The 22,180-nt window shown below is 30.1% G+C and overlaps 3 protein-coding genes and 1 long non-coding RNA gene across 4 annotated transcripts; 2 read left to right on the top strand and 2 right to left on the bottom strand.

The window, feature by feature from the left end:
• Positions 1-645: 645 nt before the first annotated feature.
• LOC114181122 (small ribosomal subunit protein eS7-like) lies at positions 646-3,056 on the bottom strand. The gene is made up of 6 exons (XM_028067477.2): positions 2,826-3,056; positions 2,011-2,093; positions 1,832-1,905; positions 1,616-1,739; positions 1,090-1,272; positions 646-950 (listed from the first exon to the last, which is right to left on the bottom strand). Exons 2-6 carry the CDS (start codon positions 2,083-2,085, stop codon positions 831-833), a joined length of 576 nt encoding a protein of 191 aa, XP_027923278.1. The 5' UTR covers positions 2,086-2,093; positions 2,826-3,056; the 3' UTR covers positions 646-830.
• A 525-nt stretch (positions 3,057-3,581) lies between these two features.
• LOC114181507 (uncharacterized) lies at positions 3,582-6,052 on the top strand. The gene is made up of 2 exons (XR_003603826.2): positions 3,582-3,772; positions 5,834-6,052. It is a non-coding gene; the product is annotated as an uncharacterized LOC114181507 (long non-coding RNA).
• Positions 4,010-5,419, bottom strand: LOC114181506 (uncharacterized). Its single transcript, XM_028067980.2, has 3 exons — positions 5,263-5,419; positions 5,006-5,135; positions 4,010-4,844 (listed from the first exon to the last, which is right to left on the bottom strand). Exons 1-3 carry the CDS (start codon positions 5,417-5,419, stop codon positions 4,205-4,207), a joined length of 927 nt encoding a protein of 308 aa, XP_027923781.2. The 3' UTR covers positions 4,010-4,204.
• Positions 6,053-17,265: 11,213 nt separating the features above from the next.
• LOC114182479 (transcription factor BEE 1-like) lies at positions 17,266-19,054 on the top strand. The gene is made up of 6 exons (XM_028069356.2): positions 17,266-17,712; positions 17,821-17,940; positions 18,087-18,152; positions 18,245-18,313; positions 18,430-18,507; positions 18,758-19,054. Exons 1-6 carry the CDS (start codon positions 17,317-17,319, stop codon positions 18,848-18,850), a joined length of 822 nt encoding a protein of 273 aa, XP_027925157.1. The 5' UTR covers positions 17,266-17,316; the 3' UTR covers positions 18,851-19,054.
• The last annotated feature ends 3,126 nt before the right edge of the window (positions 19,055-22,180 follow it).

The raw sequence follows: 22,180 nt of genomic DNA, 5'->3' as shown, positions 1-22,180 counted from the left end.
TTTATCAGCAATAATCATTACATATCGAAAGGATTAGAACTATTATTCGGAGGAGATATGCTTGGTGGTGTAAAAAAACGAGAAATAGTTTGGGGTATTTGAGAACATATAAGGATTGAGGCGTTTATGCTTTGCTGCATCAACGATACTCTTGTACGGAGTTTCTATCTGGCTAGAAAATAATTTGATAACAAACATTAGTATCTTCAGTTGTGGAATATTAAAGGGTTTATGTGATTGTTGAACTAATTTAGAATGTAATTGCAGCGTAATATTAATCTCCTTTTCTTTTAGAAACATTCTTGGTCTTAGAGTTTCAGTCCTTTAAAGTCACGGGAAAATAGAAGTGCTAACTAAATCGAGAGACAACTCATACTAAAGAGAATAAGAGAACATGCACAGACATGGTATAATTGAAAATCATACAGAAATTAATTTTTACGTTGGAGATCTATATACTCAAATCCTACACCTGCCCATTGGCATCCCTACATTCACATAATTATATAAAACTTATTATTAATTAATGTATATAAATGGAATAAATTAAACTTATTTTTTTTTCTTGTTTATCATAAGTAAGCTTCAAGCAAAACGAAAACCGATTCACCTCCATTTCAGAACCAAAAACCGATTGACAAAATCTTAGAAATAAGGGAATCATTTGGATGTAATTAGAAAATATATCAAATTCTACATTGATAAACCAGGAAACAGTATTTTCTAAAATCCCTAATGGAAATTCGGAAATAAAACCAACTCAACAAAACCAGCATCCACCATGGGTAATGTAATTCAGGAGGAACAAATTCAAAGCCTACAAATAGAACCTAAGCCTCGGTTGTAGGATATTCAAATACAACATCTTTGCCTGAAAACTTCCTGTATACTGCAGCAAAAGTCTCCAACTTGTACTCAGTGTTGTTTCTCTCCTTGGGGTCCAAAAACACCTATCCAGACGAGAAGAATTTAAGCATTTAGTATTTATTTTCTGATATTACATTCATATGCTCACAATAGCATGGTTAACTACATATATGATTAAACACAAAAAGAATAACTTCAGAGTTCTTTGTGTATAAACTTTACCTTCATAATCTTGGAACCATCAATTCTATACCTAACACGCTTTCCAACAATCTCAGCAGGTAACACAATATCCTCCAGCATTGCCTCATGCACAGCAGTGAGTGTGCGGCTGCGAGGACGCTGAACAGCAGAACCTTTCTTTGGTGGCCTCAATATCCTCCTGGTGGCAATCAGGACTACATCCTACAAGATTAAAAGTCATTAACATATAATAAATGAAGTATCACACATTTCAAATAACACGAACTACAGATGCCTATTAAAAGGATATGCCTTTAAAGGGTAGATGATTTTCATAGCTAATTTTATCATGTTATCTCATTAACTGCACAGCAACTTAATTTAAGCTATATAGGTCACTAAAACAGTTCAATACAAAGAGAAAAGCAACTGAGGACCAGGAGAATTAAGAGATATTGCAAAAAAATGAAGACAATTGACAACAGATATTATGGATAACAAGAATAATTTTTAATCTATTGAATTCATAGTCATATGTATGATAAATGGAAAAGGATCTGCCTACCTTCCCGCTAAACTTTTTCTCAAGTTCTCTCACAAGCCTGACATGGATCTTCCTGAATCCCTTCCTTAATCTGTAGGGGACATGAATAACCACAGCCTTGCGGTTCCCAGAAACATCTATTTGGCTGTAGAATATGAAAAAATTATAGTCAATAATAATAGACAAGCAAGAAATACATTATCTGCCAACGAACAACCATTAAAACACATTTCTTACACAGCTGAATTTATGTATAAATCTTTCAGGTCACTTTTCAGCTCATTGTTAGTATTCTCAAGGTCAAAGAAGGCCTGCAAACACAAATTTTGAACAAAGAAGATTTAAGCATTGCACTTGAAACTGATTATCAGCTCCAGCATACAGCATCAAACACAGTGTAAAGAACAAAAATAAACCTGTCCGACTGATTCCTCAAATTCGGTTGGCTCAGCATCCTTATCTTTGTGGATTTTCTTCCTTGATGTGTACATCTTGACAACTGTAAACAAACAACAGAATAAGATAAATGTTGTAGATTAAGCTTCATAAAATGAAAGTTTAACACTTGAACATCTCACAACAAGCACAGTCTAATCATCAACGAATAGATTAATTAAAACTGTATCAGATGCTACACTGGTCTAAAATAATGAAGAACAAGTTATTAATCCCATTCACATCTCATCAGTTTTCATCAACACACTGCCCAGATTACAGAACATATTCAGCACGAATAAACCAAATATTCTCGGCATTGTGAAGATAACAACAACCTCAGCGATACAACAATCGTCCACTTTTCCTCATCGATTAACCGATTTTAAAACTCAACATTGGCCAGAAAGTTCAGTGGTATACTTCTCTCTTTGAAACAATATATATCATGAAGATGAGAAAAACTCTACCAATGAACAACTGGATAAATACAAAATAAAAGAAATATAACGATTATCATCACCACCAGGTAATGCTGAAGGCGCAACATGCAGAATCTTACTAAAAGAAATACAAATAAAAAAATATATAAAAAAGACCTTTTTTTCTTAAAGTCAGTTCCCCATTATCCAAACAATACAAAACAGAATCATCGATAGAATTTCCATAGCAGCAATTACGCAAATGAACAAAAATTACACAAATTGTAAAAATGAGAACTTGTATTCTGTTCCGGCCGATTTTGGTGAAGAATTTGCAGAGTGACTCAAATTCTAAAAGGGTGTAAGAATCCTACCTCAGCCAAGAAGATGAAAGCCACCGAGTGCGAGTGCCGCTGCAGAAGAGTGAGTTTCTGCTCTGTTTTCGCTGCAGTGAAACCCTAAAGTGAGTGATTAAATTTAGTATATAAAGATTTAATGAGCGACTCAGATCGAGTGTTTAGCACACATGGACGGTTCTGATTCCGTGAAAGAAACTATGTATCGTAGCCGTTCGATTAATTATTTTTTCTTTTTTTACAATTCTTTAATGTAAGTAAAAAAAAATAGTTTTTTCAGGAACACTGTAAATCCAGTAATATATTTGCGGATTTAAATTCACTTTTATAAAACTACGGTAACCAGGGCAAAAGTGATATTATATGATTTTTTTTCTTTGTAATATATGCAGTGTTTGAATTTTAGTAAAGTATTTCTTTGTATATTACAAATTTCTTTAAGAGAGATAATTATATTTTAAAAATATCTAATATAATTATATATTTAATATTTAAATTCAGTAATATTGGTTAAACTGGAAAATTTCGTAGCGATTAATCCACACACTTTTGATGATTTATTTAGAAGAGTTTTGAAAAATTAGTATATTTGGTTGTACACAATGGTATTAATTGAGTGTCTAGATTTTAAATTGAAAAAACTTCAAGGAAACTTTGTATTGAATAACAAAAATTATATTAATATTTCATTATTGACTTGTTTCTAAAAATAAAAAACATTTAAATAAAATAAATTCATCAACCACCGTATGAAATTAAGGAAAAGTAAGAAGACCGAAAAGAAAGAAGAATATGAGAAAACACCTTTCAGTTGTTTTTATTTTTTGTAAGAAAATAGATTTCAAAAGTTGATGATTCATAGTTGTTTGCAATTTTTCGCTTTCTTCTCGATGAATCATCTGTTCCATCAAAGTCGGCGGTGGCTGCACTCTGACTTGTACTGAAAAAGGAATCTTCCGATCAAGGTTTGAAAAAATGGTTACTTTGAAATGTCCATAAAATTTGCATATATTCCCTTCCAGCTGTAGCCCTAGATTCAAATTCAAGTCTTGACTCTTGAAGCACATTTATGAAATTTATGAAATCTTTGATAGTGTTATGGTTTTGCACTCAAATTTTTCATTTTTTATTCTATGGGTTTGTGAATATCAACCCCTTTCAACTTTCCAACTCATTAGGAAAATGCACTCATCACACTATTCACTTCAGAGAAGTTAAATCTGCAAAACAGAAATATATCCAGATGTACTTTAAATTATGAAACAATTACTCTTTACATTTATATTGGTAGCTAAGTTATTCAACAATTGATTATCTATATAATAGCAAGCACTAAATATGAAAGAAAGTTTGTGAGGGGTTTTGAAAGAGTGCTCTAAAATCTAAAATTTTCTTCTTTATATGTTCATAAATTGCCATAATTCATCATTTGTACTGCATTCAGATTCCATATTTAGCGAGTTGGTTTCTGTTATCACTGGGAGTTCCAGATTCTCAGCATCCATTGTGGCTCCCAGGTTGAATGAATCCATGTCATAGGCACTGTTATCTATGTTGTAGCCATCATATGAACAGGTGCCAAAATCATAGGTGTCTAGGGCCTGGAATTGATTTGTAGTGCACCACCCCAAAGGCTGAGTCATATATTTGATATTTACTGATTCTGAATTGGAAATGCTTGAACCATTGTTGTGTTCAGAGTCTGAGTTCTGCTCATGCTGATTCAAATGATTGAGACCTCGCTGGCAAGTGATTTGTGTTTCTGGTGTTGTCTCAATCCGAAATGATGAATAATGAGAACCACCATCAAAAGGCATAGGAATTTCTTGGTCTTGGAGTGACATGGCTGAAGGAGATGATTCTTGTGCTTTAAGAACACATCTTGTCATCTGTAGACCCTTGAAAAATTCTACAAATCCTGTTGTTCTCTGTGTCTCATATTTCATATATCTTGCTTGTTTCTGAATCCTTGTTCTCCAGTAGTTCTTTATTTCATTGTCTGTTCTGCCTGGCAGCTGTTGTGCAATTTTTGACCACCTACAACAATCACATAAGTGGGAATAAGAATCCAAAGAAAGGATATTATTCTGAAATTGACTAGCACATGGATAGTGGTGGCCCTTTTGCTTCTTTCTCAACAATAAAAAGCGTTTGAATAAGCACAGTTACACAAAGACAAGTAAATATGAGATATGCACCTGTTACCCCACTTTGAGTGGAGTTCAAAAATCAATAGCTGCTCCTCTGAGGTTAAATTGCCTCGTTTAACATCTGGCTTTAGATAATTTAGCCACCTTAATCTGCAACTCTTTCCTGTTCTCCTTAATCCTTGAGAAAATTTAGTCATCACAGAAGATAAAGAAAGTAATCAGAATTAGCATGCAAATTATTCATATAAAAAATACCAAATAGAGTTCCACCAACAAGGTTTCTTTTCATTCTTATCTTGGATTACCTGAACGTGTAGCAAGCAAATTCCATCTCCCTTCTCCATGATTGGCAATGTAATTGCCAAGAAGATCATCCTCTTCAACACTCCATGGTCCTCTTCTAAGTTCATTATCTTCTTCACTGATGCTCTTTGAAGGAGTAGTAGACATGGCAAGTCTCATTAATCAAAACCAAAAACACCAGATATATATGCAGAGGAGAGTCATTATAAGTATGCAAATTAGCCTACGCCAGATATATAAATACACATGGCTTGAATCTATTATACAGTGTAACATATATTTTGGGGATTTTGTCAACGTGAACAATATGAACTTTGTTGCTTTTTCTAAAGACAGGAAAAAAACTACTACTGCTGTTGCAAATTCCATATACTTTTCGTGGTCTCTTCCCCATGAAACGTTAAAAGTTGGACAGGTTCATTGTTCAGCATCTTACCTCGTTTCTAGAAGAATAAAAAAAAATTACTGCTTATTTCTACAAAGTTATTAGTCACATACTCACATTAATTATTCTTCCATGGTAAGAGACAAAGGTTATTAGTTGATAACTGGAACTTGGCTATGTTATTGCAGCCAAAGAACAAATTCACTTGAATCGCACTCCATAACTAAACATTTTGCACAAGGGACAAGGAGTTTCATCCCTTAGTTAAGGTACTTATTCGAGTCTTGCTAATGAAAATAATAGGTGTCAAAGAGAATTTTTTTTTTCTTTGCAATCACAACTGCAGTTAAAAAGTGAGTTCCAAATACAGATGCTGAAGGGATCTTGGACCAAAAAAAAAAAATGTATACTAGCATCAAGAAAGATCTCCCTTTTTCTCTTCAATGGTAGAAAATAAAAGTTATATGAATGAAATATCTTTTTAGCTCTTTGAATTGCAGTGTTCTTTTCCCCTGTACATTGCTGTGTTGCTGCACTGGTTTTATGTATTTGTTTGTAAGTATTAAACTAATCGTTAATAGTTTATTTTTAAGTTATTTTATGCATTTGTAAGTATTCTGGTATAGGATCAAGTATTTGTTTTTTTGTTTTAAGGGTTGTGCATCAAGTTAACACATGTGTATTAAACCAAATAAATTAGGGTATTTGTATCACTAGCCACAATAATGTGATTTTGACCATTATGAATTTTTAATGAAAAAGTTGCATTATAAAAATCAACAGTTATTAAAGTGTAAGAAATTGTTACTTTATACCATGCTCTAAAGACCTAGTTGTAATTTTAGTTTTGTTGGCACTATAATAGTGTGACTTTAGTTCTATTTTTAATGGAATATTTTTTTTTTTAAAATGAAGAAATTAGGATAGTAACAGTATCATTTAATTCACAAATGAAATTGGAAACAAATTTCACATTTATTTATAATATATGGGAAACCAAAGATGTAACTAAGCTCATTCATTTTCTTTTTGTTATAGCAAGCAACAATAAAGGTAAAACCTAATATTTATGGAGACTACTCAAATTTCTACTACACTTACAAATTTTGGGAATTTAGTGCATAGATTTTATTATTTTATCAACTGTGTATGTATTAAATCGATGAATTTAGGTAATATAGTTTCCATGGCTACCTCCATAAAATGGACAGTAACAGAAGCTAGCATGTGTTTAATCAGTAATTTATTATTTATGTTTAAGTTTATAATTCATTTTGGTTCTTATATATTTATTGAATCTAGTTTTTATATTTTTAAAAAAAATTAATTAAGTTTCTATTTTTTTAAAAATTATTCAATATAGTATTTTCATTAAATCCGTACTAACATTGTTTAGAATTGTCACACATCAAATTCTAAATTTATCATATATCAAATTCAGAGAGGTTTTATAAAATAAAAAATACTCAAATTTGGCTTTTGGCTTGTGTCAGACATGTTAACGCCAACTTAATAATAATTTAATGAAAAATATCATATTAGAGTCCTTTTACAAAAATAAAAATTCAATTAAATTAAAAACAAATATAATGACCTAAACGAATTAAACAACAAATTATTAATTAAACTTATAGCACAAATACTCCCAAATCAAAAATTTGATGTTAATGTTGTTGCTGCTGTGTGTTGGCCGACATTGAAACACTGCTACGAATCTTACAACTAACATTTTTTTTTTCTTGGTTGACAATAGTCCCATGATGTCTGCTTTGGTGTAAGAATAGATTCACTGTTGTTCTCCTTTGTACAAATTATAAATCTTCTATTGGGTTCTCTTCTTGCGGAAAATTCAATGAGAAGAAGACACAAACACTGAGAATAGTCATCTACAATGTGACTGTCTTCAAATACACATGTTTATAACTGTCTTCAATATCTGGCTGATGCTATTAAACTTAATCAACCAAGAGGGTGATAAATGTATTAGGAATCCAAGTGTGAGTTTAAGTCCAACGTTGACTAGAAATGAGAAAGTAGAGTACTATATAATAATAAAGACGCATAAACTAATTGTCTTGAGGTTTTGAGTTGAGAGTGGTGTCTATATCTTATGTAATTGGACTCAGGTCTCATTGATGTTGTATCTCCCCAGTGAAATCTCTATGTTAGCCTAACAAAATGGTGGCTGTGTCATCACCTTGTCTCAATCAACTTGGTTGAAGAATCAACAGGAGAAAAGTGAAATAACTCAATATTAAATTGAATTTTGTAGTGGAGTTCAATGTGGTAGGTATATGGTATATCTTAATAATAAAAAAAAAACTTAGTCAATTATGAAAGTTAAAAAAAATTTGCTTGCATGCATGGGAAGGAAACTAAATCTTCTCTACAATTAATTGCAATTGTTGGGTCTTCTCTACAGTTAGTAACCATTTCTTGTTTGTTCTAAAACATGTAAAATTGAAAGCCCAGCCCATTGTCCATTTAGGCTCAAGTTAATCTCCTAATTATTGATTAATTAACCTTAATAGTGTTGAATTTGTGTTGCAATAATGCAATTGAAGTGTTGGTGAGTGTGACATGAGGGAAGCATGTAATTAGCACAGTGAAAATGAAAATGCCATGTAAGCAGGCATGATCCATTGCAGAAGAAGGTTGTTTGCAAAAGTCGGAGCAAGAAGAAAGGGCACATAATAGATGAGAGTGATTCAGAGTTTGAATTGTGGTCACAAATATAATAATAAAAATGATGATTACTATTATTATGATATGATTAAATGCTGATCATTTATCAACTGTGCTCATAATAATTGCAAACACTCACTGATATGACATCTTTCGTGATAACAGATAGGCTTTGACAAAGTAACATATATTTAATAACTCTTTTTTACTATTTTAATTTTTGGTATAATTATCGGTATAATTATTGATTTGATGTTCCAATTTTTTTTAGTTTATTTAATTTGATTTCGAGTTTTTGAAAAATTTAATTTAGTATCTTTATTTTTTAAAATTGATCAATTTAGTATTTTTCGTTATCTTTCGGTTCATGTTGTTTGTATAGTGATAAGTTGTTATTGTGCAACAAATCAAACACTTAATCTTAATACTATACTGAATATACTTGATAAAGGAAACATCAACAGAAAAACTAAAATGATGTTAATTACACCCAACAAAGAAACTAAATCAATTAACAACTTCACTCAAGTCTCTATTGCACAGTGACAACTCACAAATATACAAACGACGTTAACTAAAATATATATAACGGGAGGTATTAAAATAAATCACTTTAAGAAATAAGTCTACCAAATTGAACCTTCAAACAACTCAGGATCAAATTGAATCTTTTAAAAACTAAGGAACCAAATTGAACCAAATTGAACCAACTTAAAAAATTAGGGGACCAAACCAATAATTATACCTTAATTTTTTAAGTGATTTTTTATTTTCTTTATTTTTTATATTTTTTAATATTTAAAAATCTCTTTTTAGAAACATGAATCGTGAATTCAGATTATAAAAAAATTATCGTGATTAAAATATTTTGTTTTACGAAAAATATGTTCAAAATTCAGATTTTATTTTTCTGAAGATTTGTTCTAGATTTTAGCCTTTGTTTCTGTGTTGTTTAAGCAACCAATATAGGGTAAATTAACTCATAATTGTCCATGGTTCTTTAGTTTAACAAAAATAACAAAAATGGTTCGCACTAATATGTTAAGCCAATCAAATTTGAGTTTAGTATCATGCACACTGGTGTAAAAAGTTTTTATACTGTTAATGAATTAAAGTCAAGAAAATCATTGAATAAATTTTTACTCTGTTATTCATTTAAAAATATTATATGTCACATATTTCCTTTTTACGACAATTACCTTAAAAATTATACTTTGGGGTATTTTAAATATTTAAAGTTGATTAAAGAATATACAAGTGTCAAATTTTATAATATTTTTTCACAATTGGATGTCTTAAAACAACTTTAAAATATAATAAAAATGTTTTTTAATGGAAGATGGATATTACTCTCTTAAAAGATATACAAGATATGAATAATCAATTTAATACGTTATCAAGAAGTTCATGAGTTCATAATATCAGTACTTTCATAATTTATATAAAAAGATAATATCTCAAAATTAGAATAAACTATGCTATTTATCAAATTATATTTTATGCTAATAATATAACTAATAATAAATTATTTCTTATTGTTAATAATACGAAAGTAATTGATTTTAGTAGTGGTTGCTACGTGACGAATGATTGTTCTAAAGAAAATTTCAAACCTATAATCCAACTTTATGTTTAATTTTTTATTTACAGAACAATAAAACCAATATGAAAATAAAACAATTTTTTTAAAAGATATAATGATAGAAGTTAGAAAAAGAATAACCATTATTAATTACTAGTGAAAAGTGAAAAGTGTTCCATTTTTTATGATAATAAACAATAATAAAATTATTTATGTAATGCTCGTATTATTTCATTAAATATTAATAATGGCATTTAAAATTATTTGATAAAAATATTATATTCATAAATATTTTTAAATAACATTAACATATTGTAAAGTATTTATTATAGATAAATTATGGTTGAACTTTAGGACGCAGCATAGTTGATGTTAAAGTTCACAGTGAAATATAATATAATCTATATAATATAATCTTAATTGAAAAGTATTTATTATAAAATATAATTAAATATTTTTCTAAAAAAAGTGTACACATATGTTAAAGATTACAAAAAATATGATACTTTAAAAAAAATAGAAAAAATAACAACACTAGTATAATAATATAATTAGTCATAATTATTACACGGTAAAAAACCTAAATGAGAATAAGAGTTTATATTGTAAAGGTTAAATATGTTTTTAGTCTCTCAACTTATATAAAAAATTAAAATTAGTCATTTTTTAAAATTTTGAACTAAATTAGTCTCCTTCATAAAAAAATGTCTGTATTTACTAAAATTTTGTTGAATTGTCTAACGGACATTTTAGCCATGAATGATGATGTTTGATATTAATAACTAAAGTTAGTCCTATAGCATAAATAATTCATTTTAAATATAAAATATAATTAATTCGTTCTAAATTTTTCTTACAATACAATATATATGTTAAAACATTTATCATTACCAATTGATTTTAGAAGTACATAACTCTTTAGTTCCAAGCAATATAAAGGTGTTTCTATCCTTATTTTATTTTTTGACATGATATAAAGGTGTGTCATTTATTATATTTATATATCTCCTTCTTCTTTTTTTATCAGCATATTTATATATCTCCTTTATTGAATGAAAATCTCATTATCAATTTAATTTGGTGAAAATTATAATTTGTGCAAGACACTACTCTTCCATAGTTAAGGTGACAGTTGTAAGTAGTAGTAGGGTTATGGTGGTTGAGGTTGTGTGATTTGACATGGTTGTAAGAAGCATTGGAGAATGATGGTTAAGCAGAAAAACTCATTTTCCATAAGAAGGAAAAAGACAAATTAGAAGAGGATTTGCGAACTATTGAAATCATCAAATTTCAAACACACAATCTACTGAATTCTATATGCTTATATTTACCTTTTTCTTTAAATAACATGAAATATATTTTTTTTTTTCAAAATATAATAAAAACAAAACATTATTGTGATAAAAAAACCTATAAAAAGAGAAAGAAATATAATCAATGCCTCCATAATAGTTTATATAAAAGAAATATAATCAATGCATAAAAATTTATATTTTCAGTCAATTTTATTTTTATTTTTTTTACATGAAATACTTACAAATTCTTTTATTAAAAAATTGTTATAAATTTTGTTGTAAAATATTTTATTTAAAACATTTTGTGCAAAATATTTTGTGAAAAATACTTGTAAATTTTATAATTTTGTAAAATAAATAATTATTTAAAAAGAAATTACTTATCAATTAAAATTCTTAAAAAAAAATAAAAGAATAGTATTTTCTTGTAAATTTTTTTAAAAATACAGAGAAAATCTCATGCAATATGAAAAATTATAGTAATATCACGTTAATATGTTAAAATATAAAAAATATTAAATATGACCTTTTTAATATAAAATCTGATTCTAATATTTTTCGAGCTGGTTTATAAAATATAGAATAGTTCGATAAATACCTATAAATGAACATTTAAATTTGAGAAGAAAAACAACACTAGTGATTCCAACGAAAAGAAAAAATCGTTCTATAAGATTATGAACGAAAAATGTGAAATATGTTACTTAAAGTAGATGATGAGACAAATTCATCTTTAAAGAATTTATATGTAACTAGCCAACACACAGACGCTGTCGCTTATGTGTATCTGCATTTTTTAAGAATATGTAATAAAAAGAAGGTTTAATTAGTCTGTTGGTACCTATTTTTGTTTGGTTGTGTTAATTTGGTATCCGTTTTTAAAAATGTGTCAATGGAGTCCCAACTTTTGAAAAAGTGTCTCAATTAAATCCCTTCTAAAATAATGAGTACCAATTGACACATCCAAACGAGAGTGAGTATCACACTAATTAAACCTAAAAAGAATTGAAATGATGATTATATACTAGAAAAACAATTTGTTTGATGTGTACATAGTATTACAAAGGATATTGTAAATCAATCACTTCGTAAAGCCACTATAATAAATCCCAAGGATTCAATGAACCCTCTTTACAAATATATGGTAATAGTATCAGAATAATGATATCCTTGAGCCACAATAAAATTAATGTAGTAATGAACTGTTGAGAGATTGCAACTTTCTTTCTTTTCCATTTATAGTTGCTTTCATCATTCGCACCCACTTACAATTTTTCTGCTTGAAAATGTTTCCTTCAAATGCATTTAGACATAGTATAAGTAAGTGGACATCTTATCAATCATCAAATCATCTTTTAGGTCAAAAAAAGTAGACCATATTTTGTCACTTAAATCTGTCATCTTTCCTAGGTTGTTCAACTATATGATTGCACCATAGTTTTCAGATAAATATTTTAAGGTAATATATATGGTTATTAAGTATATATTATATTTATATTTGGACTACATTGGGATTTCAGGTGATTTAAATTGAACCACGTAATATATATGTACCCTAATATATATGGTGATACTGTTGTAGTTATGGTGTAGTGGGGTTACAAATTTTTTTTTTCTTTTGAAAGAAAACCCACTTTCTCATTGCAGGAAATGACACAACTTTCTGATACAGTGTTTTAGGATCCAAAATATTCCTCTTCATGGTGTTTTAAATTCCTCGGATAAACAATAATCTCTTTCAACTGTTTCAAGTTATTTTAGAATATAACTTTCAACGAAAAAGGAAAAGGATAGCTTTCAAGTTTTGTGTCTAAAACAGAAAAAATATTAAGAGGGTATGTTAATTTTGTGTCAGTTCTGAACCAGATCATGCCATTCTCAAGTATTTGTTGTTCTATTTATTTTGTATTGATAGTTTTTCTTGAACAAGAGTTTATAAATCTGCGTTTTTGAATTGAAGAACTTGCTAAAAAATATATAAATTAAGTCATATTTTCACAAAAATTAACTTCTCAAACTTATCTGCATAATCATCACTATCTTTCTGTTACATTTTTTCAGTATTTAACTGATACCGAAACCAAATAAGATACTGATAACTTTCATCTTTTGTGACGAAAAGAAGTTTGAAATGAGAGAAATATATAAAAGGTATTTAACTTGTAATTTTGAAAAACACAGCTAATTAAGATAACTTGCTGAGTAGTACAATCCATTAAGTGCAAGTAATTCTTTCACCAAATTAATTTCTCAAAATAGGAAATTCTTATCTTTCTCTCACATTTTCTCAGCATCTAAACTGACATGCATATCTGACATTTTTTAAGAAAATATTAGTGGTCATGAGAAAATGTTACCTTAAAAAATTGAAGACAAGATAAAGAGAGGTATTTGAAAAGAAGTGCAACATAGTACATATTTTCAGCTCCCAAACGTCAAAAGTCAAGACAATTACAGTTATGTTAGGTAAATCCGGCCTACACCACCTACTGTAGCAATAGACTAGGCAATCTTGATATGGCATTCTCTTCCAAAGCAACTAGTTTTGATGCACACCTTGCATTCATACTAAGACTTAAAGGAAAATGCATGGGCAAGTTCACCATTGCACGTTTAGAATATGGAAGATATTCTCCCATAGGGGACTGTGACATCACAACCAAATCCTTTATAGTCCTAAGATCTTTGCATTCAGTTTTCAAAACTCTAACCTTGTAGGTTTGCAAAAGGGTGATGATGAATGATGAAGGGTTTCTACTGTAGGAAAGGTTTGTTTCCAAAGCTAAGTAACTCTATTGTGTCTTTCTGTGTGAGCCGTCAATGGCTACAAGCAAATGATGAAAATTATGTCCATTTTTGGCAAGGCTACAATTGGGTGTGTGTACATATATATAAATATATACATATATATATATATATATATACAGGGGCAACTCAAAGTTTTCAATGCCCATATGGTTCCTTTAGAGTGTGAGTGAGACCAAGGAATGTAACCCTTAATGAGAATTAAATGAACTGCCACAGGCCAAACACACACCCCACATGTCAGAAACCTGTTTCAAAGTTTGGTTCATTCATTTCTCAAATATCAGTTCAAATCAGAGGCAGTGTGAGCAAACATAGGACAACAAATTCTGTGGCCAAACAGTAGAAATTGAAAGGTTTAACACAACTTGGACAGACTCTTCCAAATTCATAGACATGGTTTACATATTTTTTTAACCTATTCACAAGATTTAAGGTTAAGTTTATATATGAACAGTTCTTGTCTGGAACAAAAAAATGATTGATTATGCAGCCTCCTTGTAACCATGTTCAGATAAATAAACAATCTTCCTCTTTTTATCTGATGTTTTAAAGGTAAAATTGTGACGGAATTCATATTTCAAAACGAACAATATTTTATATGTACGATGATTGTTTATGTTTATGTAACAGCACATTCTGTAACTTTTTGTTAAACCAGTTAGTTTTGTGAACCTATGTCTGTTTAGGAGGCGTGGTATCAGTTTGCATGGTACTAAGAAATTTTGCCATGTTTTTGATTTTGAAGTTGATGTTTTAGGGTCTTGGTTAGGTTGGTTGATATATTGACCAAACACAGTGTGTTAATGTGACTTGCTCACTAAGAAAGCTATTGTTTGGTCCTTTTCTCACACATTGATGTTGGTGAGTTAATGGGTGTATACCCTCTGGTCCATTACGTAACAAGAACACTTTTAATGGGGTGGAGCAAAGGTTCATGGTACTGAATATAAAGCACCATGCTTATGTGGCCTCAAGTATGGACAAAGCAGAAGAACAAGTTGCAGAAAAAAGATCGCAATCTAACAATGACAGTTTCTGTGCACAGTATGCATCACAACATACACCATTTGAAAAGTTCTAATGCTTTTAATGGGGTGCAAAACTAAGTGACAATCTTTCTAGGGTGCTTTTTTTTCCTTCTTTTGTTAATTTTATCTAATTTATACTCTAACTATATATGTAAAATTAACTTTTGATTTTACTCTTTGGAAATAAATTAGGAAGCTAATAATAAAATCCAAAAAAGTAATCTAGTGTGGTGATGTTGAATTCAATAAAATTGTTACAATATGAATATAGTTATGGTTAATCACATAAAATAAAGTGAAATAATACTCATTTTCTTTCAAATTCTATTAATATTCTATTTTATTTTTATAACTATAATAATATGACATGTACCATTTAATGAATTTGAGATCGACTTCGATATTATTTTAGAATGTGATTTATAAATTTATTTTTATTTTATAAAGCACCTGTAAAGAGAAAGATAATAGAGTATAAAAAAGTATATAAGTGGTATTAATGGGATAAGATTTTACCCGACTCAATTCATCTTAATTAACTCATATTTAATCAAGTTGAATTTAATTGAATTGGTAATATTTAAATAATTAAATATTTTAAAAAATACGTTTAGTTAATACAATTATAATAATGAAATAATTATTCATAATTATACTGATATTATTATTAATGTTGATATTATTTAATAAGTTTAGTTAAGTTAAGTTAGATCTCAGGTTTAATATATAGAACTGGCAACTCAGCAATCAGAAGATTTTATTAAATTTTACTCAATTGAAAACGCAACTCAACTTCTTTGATTTGGATTTATTCCTCGTATTATCTGAGGTAAACACCTCTTACGTCTATTAATCTTCATTTACATCAATGATGTTTTGACATATTTACTATTTTATATAATTATTATTCAGCTAAATATATTATTATTTTATTTATACTTTATTATTATCATCTCAATATAATGCTTTATTATTAAAAAAAATTATTACGTAGTTATTTTGAAAAAAATATCATAAGCAAATTATATTAATAGTTTGATGGAAGAAATTCTCGTACGCATACAAATACTAGGTAGTGAATAGTGACGTAGGTACAATCGATTTGATTGGTACAATTTTTCTTGGAATGGGACAGTACTGTATAGTGAAATAATCACATTTGTATAATTTTTCTCTTTATTTATATAACTTTTGTCCAACCAACTAGATAACAAATATAATTATTCGTTTATTTATTCTCATTACATATTTTTTTTTTTAAAAGTAATAATACATTATTAAAACTAAAGATTTAAATTCATGAATAAAATTAATTTATAAAATAAAATTTTTATTTATTTATATATTATAAATTTAATATTATTTACGTTGAACTTTTAACATAAAAAATTGTTGAGTAAAGAGGGCTAATACGGAGATATAACACTAATAAGATATGATCAAACACTCACGCATAAAGGATTGATATCACTTCTAATTCCCAAAACCTTGAGTCGATGAGTTCATGAATCTTTATCTTCATATGAGGCTTAACTTTCTTATTTTTATTCAATGATTTTTTCATTTTACTTAAGGTGAGATTTAGATTCATACTTGGATTTTCAACAAAAAAATCATTCAAAAAAAATCATTAAATGCACCAAACTCTTCTTAATGATCTTAAGTTTGAATGTTGAGTACACTACTTTGTTAAACATTTGAAAGAGAGATCTGCCATTTGACTTGAACAAAATTAAATGTTAAAACCAAGAAAGCAGTGAATGAATATCGATAGAGTAGAGGAAATGGTTGAAGAGAGATTGTAATATGTTATAATAAAGTGTGAATATGAGAAAAGATGAGGAAGAAGAAAAAGGAAAATGGAAGTTATGGTGGTGACATAGAATAAGGAAGAAGAAAGGTGATATATTTTGGAAGATTTTGCACCAAGGCCATGCTTCCCCACTAAACAAGTGCACTTTTCTAATTCCCACTAGAGCTAAAAATTGAAATTAAAAAGTCTAAAAGCTCCAAAACTAGGCGTGCTTTTCTCACAAAACATGGGTCCTTATTGATATTGGACATTTTTCCCTGTGCAAGGGGCCAACTAAGGGAACAAAAACTACAGAAGCTTGAGGTGCCACGTGGCCACCTAAGAATAGCTTCTATTCACCAATGTAGCCACAATTCCACAGTATAAATACAACAAGTGTAACCCACATTATCCAAATACCACTTAAACACCTCATAAACACTCACACTCGCTCTCTCATTCTGTGATTTATAATAATCACATGGCTGAATTCACAGAAAACTTGCAACTTCAAAGCATTAGACCCTCCTCTTTTCCATTCTTAGACATTGATCCAAGCATGGAACTCATAAACCAATTCATTGGGATCAACCAACATGTCATAGACAACTCAAACTTGACTATGCACAACTTGATGCCATTTTCCTGTGACACTTTCTTGGGCCCTCAAGAACCTGAATTTCCGGGAAACTTGGACGAAAATTTCCCTGCCCTTGTTCATCATGTCAACCACAATGCACTTCCTGTTTCTCTCCCCATTTTCCAAGCAGAAAATGAGATCCATGAAGGTAAAAAGAGGAAATCACTGGATCTTCCAGAGACTAGTTCAGCTAACTCAACTCCTGCAGTTTCTGAGAGTGGAAGCAAGATAAAACAAGTAAATTTTTCTTCTGTTTTTCTCTTTTTTCACTTCTCTTCCCCATGCATATTTGTTTGAAAATGTATATGCAAGAGAAAGAATGAGTCTTTTGGTGAATAATTTCAGGGTTCTGGAAAAGGAAAGAGAGCAAAAAGCAATGTGACAGAAGAGGAGAAAGCAAAGGAAGTGGTTCATGTAAGAGCCAGAAGAGGTCAAGCTACTGATAGCCACAGTTTAGCAGAAAGGGTGTGTATACTTTCTTCGATTTGTTAAAAGTTAGAAAAAAATGAAACAATCAAACAGATGAATATATTCAATTCAATCTCCCTTTGGCTATTTTTCTTGTCTGTTTGATTGTGATGAACATGGACTGATGCATATTTGTTGTTCAGGTTAGAAGAGGGAAAATCAATGAGAAATTAAGGTGCTTACAGAACATTGTTCCAGGATGTTACAAGGTAGAGACATATGTTTCCTTCAAAAGCTCAGATTTTTGTGTAACTTCATGAACCAAGCTCTCATATTTCAACTTTTAAATTAATGTTTGCAGACCATGGGCATGGCAGTAATGTTGGATGAAATCATAAACTATGTGCAGTCCTTGCAGCATCAAGTAGAGGTAAGTCATCAAAATTAAACAAAAAAAAAAAATCATTTGTTGTTAGAAAAGACAATTCTATGTTTCAACATAGCCTTACTGATATTAATAACAATCCACGTTTGGCTTTTCTGCAGTTCCTTTCTCTGAAACTCACTGCAGCAAGTACCTTTTATGACTTCAATTCCGAGACAGATGCTTTAGAAACAATGCAGGTACCTACTTCTGAAGTTTTCAAGGTCTTATTTAATGTAAAATAATGTTTTCTGTGGTATTTGATATAATAAGCATGAAAAGCTCTCAGTTCATGTATGTGGAAACTGTTTTTGATGGATAAGAATGAATCTAGACATGAATTTGTTAGATAGTGGAAAAGGGTATGATGAGTAGTTGTGTGTGTGAGTGAATGATGAAATTCAAAGTATATTATATAATATTGATGTTGATTTTTTGAATCTGTGGCAGAGAGCAAGAGCATCAGAGGCAAAAGAGTTAGGGAGGTATAAGAGAGAAGGGTATGGAGGAGTTTCTTGCTTTCAACCAAGTTGGCCACTTTGACTTCAGTTTTGGAAGTTTTAATGTTTTAACTCAGCAGCCATACAAGACATGAGATCACACTTCATCTGCTATTTTACTTTTACTTTCTACAAAGATCAATTTGTTTCCACTCTGTGGACATTCTTGCTTGTACAATCCTTCAGACATGTGTAGAAATCAAATGGAAGTTAATAAAAAGAAGAAAAAAAACTCACATTTCATATATTTTTTTTTATCTGTGGAATGGTGTGGTGGGTTGCAGTACTTGCAGATTTGACAATATATGGCCAAATACACAGACACCAATAATCATACATAACTCAAATAACAACAATCTAAAAGGAAAAAAATATATATATATTTCTGCCTTCGACCGAAGCATGTGCATTCTAGGCTAGTTATTAATTAATCCAACAATAATTTGAATTAATAGCCCTTGTGCATGCAAAATCTTGAACCTAAACTTTTTTTGTTTGATATGTTTAGTAAGTGTTGTGTAACAAAAGGGCATCATTATTCAGCAAGAATAACACAGTATAGTTATTCATTCATGCATGATCAATAATCTCGCTAGATACATTTACATCTCAAAGTTTAAAAAAGTTCATGACAGTACAAGGATTCTTCCATGTTCTGAGTAGAAAAGGCGCATATCTTTTCATGATTTTGAGAATATAATTGTTCTCGGATCATGTTATTATGAATTCCCTTTCTCCATTTCCTTTAAGAAATAAATTTTATCATCATGGTAGCAAAAGTAATTAGTTTGGTAACCTCAAATGTAACAAACCAAGACTTAAAAATTTCAGTATCAGTTTGGTGTGAATTGCCAAAGATGTGTATTAGTTGGTTGAGATTCTAAGTTGAAGTTATTCGTATATGTCTCTTTTTGGTGGTTGAGAATATTAATCGTACATAAATAAATGGCACATATCTTGCTGAAATTCTTGGGAAATATTTTACCTGCGAAAACTACTGTGAAAAACTATTCACGTGATTCCATTTGTTCTACCAAGTTCCACACATGGACCCAGATTGAATTGTTGTGACAATGAATCAACTAGGAGGTCCATGTCTCGTAGGACCTACGGCAACAACAATAATATTAACAAGTGTTTCTTTTTTGTTGCAAATTCAACAGTGTGTTTCTTTCCAATTCTCTCAGGAGGTGTCGCTATTTCACTTGGCTATGTCGACTCATCCCTACTTAGCCTTTTTATAATAAGATGAACCTTCTTAATAAAGGTGTTGTTAATGAAATTAGAACCATCAAACTTAGTGGTCAACCCTTATCACAATCATAATATTATATTATCTCACAAGTTCATTACATAAATTATGCAGCAGTATTTAACTCCATCATACCAGTTCATAAATCTGGTTGATCATTTTTTATATTGTTTTTCTTTTCTTTTCTTTTTTGTTTCATTTGTAAGACTTAAACTTAAATCTTAGGTTTAATTAGTCATTTGTCCCTGTTTTCGTCAGAAAATATCAAGTTGATCCTCCAAATTTTCTCAGTTTCAATTTGGTCACGATTTCTGAAGATTGATGCAATTTGGTTTTGATTTGTAAAAAATTGATGTAATTTGGTCTTTCCTGTTGAGTCTTTTGAGATGGATCAATGTTTTTTTATCGACATTGACATTATGATTATGTTAATTATACCAATAAAACAAATCATCCTTCTTAACAGCTTTAATTTTGATGAAAAATTCATTATCCGTTTAAAGAAAGTTAACCCAAATACCAAATTGCATCAAATTTTTACAAATCAGAACTAAATTGCATCGATTTTCACAAATCCATATTAAATTGAGACAAAAAAAAGTAAAGGACCAATTTGACATTTTTAAACGAAAAACAGTGACCAAATGACCAATTAAACATAAATCTTATTTAAAAGAAAGGAACATTAGTGGTATGTGTTATGTGATTTGTCTAAGAATTTCCTTCCATAACTCTTTTGGTCTCTTGGGAATGGAGCATGTAAATTAAGAGGGGGGAGTGTGAGGGAAAAAAAGAGAGCAGTAATTTTCAGTTGATGTTTTATGCTCACATAACAACAGTGGTGTGAATTGAGGCAGAGGTGATGCTTTGTCAAGAAGCAGTTTAAAAATCTGGTTTGTCGGTAAAACAAGGAAATTGCTTATCCATTTGGGGAGTGGAAGTGCAAGAAATGTAGTAAGATGAGAAAGCAGAAGGCAAATCCAAGAGGAACAGTGTGCATGGAACCCACTTGAAGCAATGAATTGATGAAATCTTGTGGATGTTGCCAATTCATTAAGTGAATGATTGAGGAGAGAAAGCATTAATGAGGTTGTAGCACATTTGTTGTTATTGTTTAATGAAAGGTGAAGGAGGGGTTAGATGCATTGCATCCATGGAATTGGTAGAAGAAGAGGACAGCTTGAATGGGCCATAGCATGCTGAAAAGAGGATGGGCAATGTGGGTTCTCCAACTTCAGCAAAATGATAAGAGCTTGTGAACCTTTTAAACCCACTTTTGCTTCTTCACTCCAACTCAATCTCCTTATTTGACCCACTTTTGACCATGCTGTTTCCTTGTCTCTTAGAGCTACCATGCATGAATAAGGAGGAGGAATATGGACTTAAAGGGTCTTAAAGCTAACTTCATGCTTCAAAGATATATCTATTTCATATATTCCCTATATGGATTCAGATCTGGGGACACATGTTTGGAGGTAGTAGTTGGGGGGAGAACACTAATTAATCATCAAATTAACTTCCTCATCACTCTATGCATGCTTCAAGAATCAACCATTAATACTGTGTTAGAAGTCTCATATCGACTACAGATAAAACCAATTCATAATATACAGGTAATGCAAACTTCATCTTACAAGTCGGTTTTGTAGAATTGAGTTAAACTTCAACTTATTTGTTAACTTATCACAATGATCACAAGTTGAATACACCATCTCTTATATAATTCTTTTAACTTAATCAAATCAACTAGAGAAATAAGGTAAATTCACGGTATAGAGATGGTGTAAATCTCACCTTACAGATTAGTTTTGTAGAATTAAGTTAAATATAAACTCATTTGCAAACTTAAAACAATGATCACAAGTTGAATACACCATCTGCTATATAATTCTTTTAATTAATCAACAGTGTGTTAGAAGTCCTACATCAACTAGAAAAATAAGGTTAGTTCATAGTATATAGATGGTGTAAACCTCATATATTATGAGATTGCCTTATCTTTAGTCGATGTAGGACTTCCAACACACCCTTCACGCCGTTAGGATAGACTTTAGTTTTTGTTTAAACAATGACTTTGTTACCATGTTAGAAGTGAGTTTTAAGTCTAACTCAATCCTACAA

Source organism: Vigna unguiculata, chromosome 4 (assembly GCF_037176805.1).
Source record: "Vigna unguiculata cultivar grain cowpea cultivar isolate G323 ecotype 2 chromosome 4, ASM3717680v1, whole genome shotgun sequence".
In the NCBI taxonomy this organism is placed as follows: Eukaryota; Viridiplantae; Streptophyta; class Magnoliopsida; order Fabales; family Fabaceae; genus Vigna; species Vigna unguiculata.
Note: the sequence above shows the minus strand (reverse complement) of the source record. Positions and strands in the feature narration are given on the sequence as shown.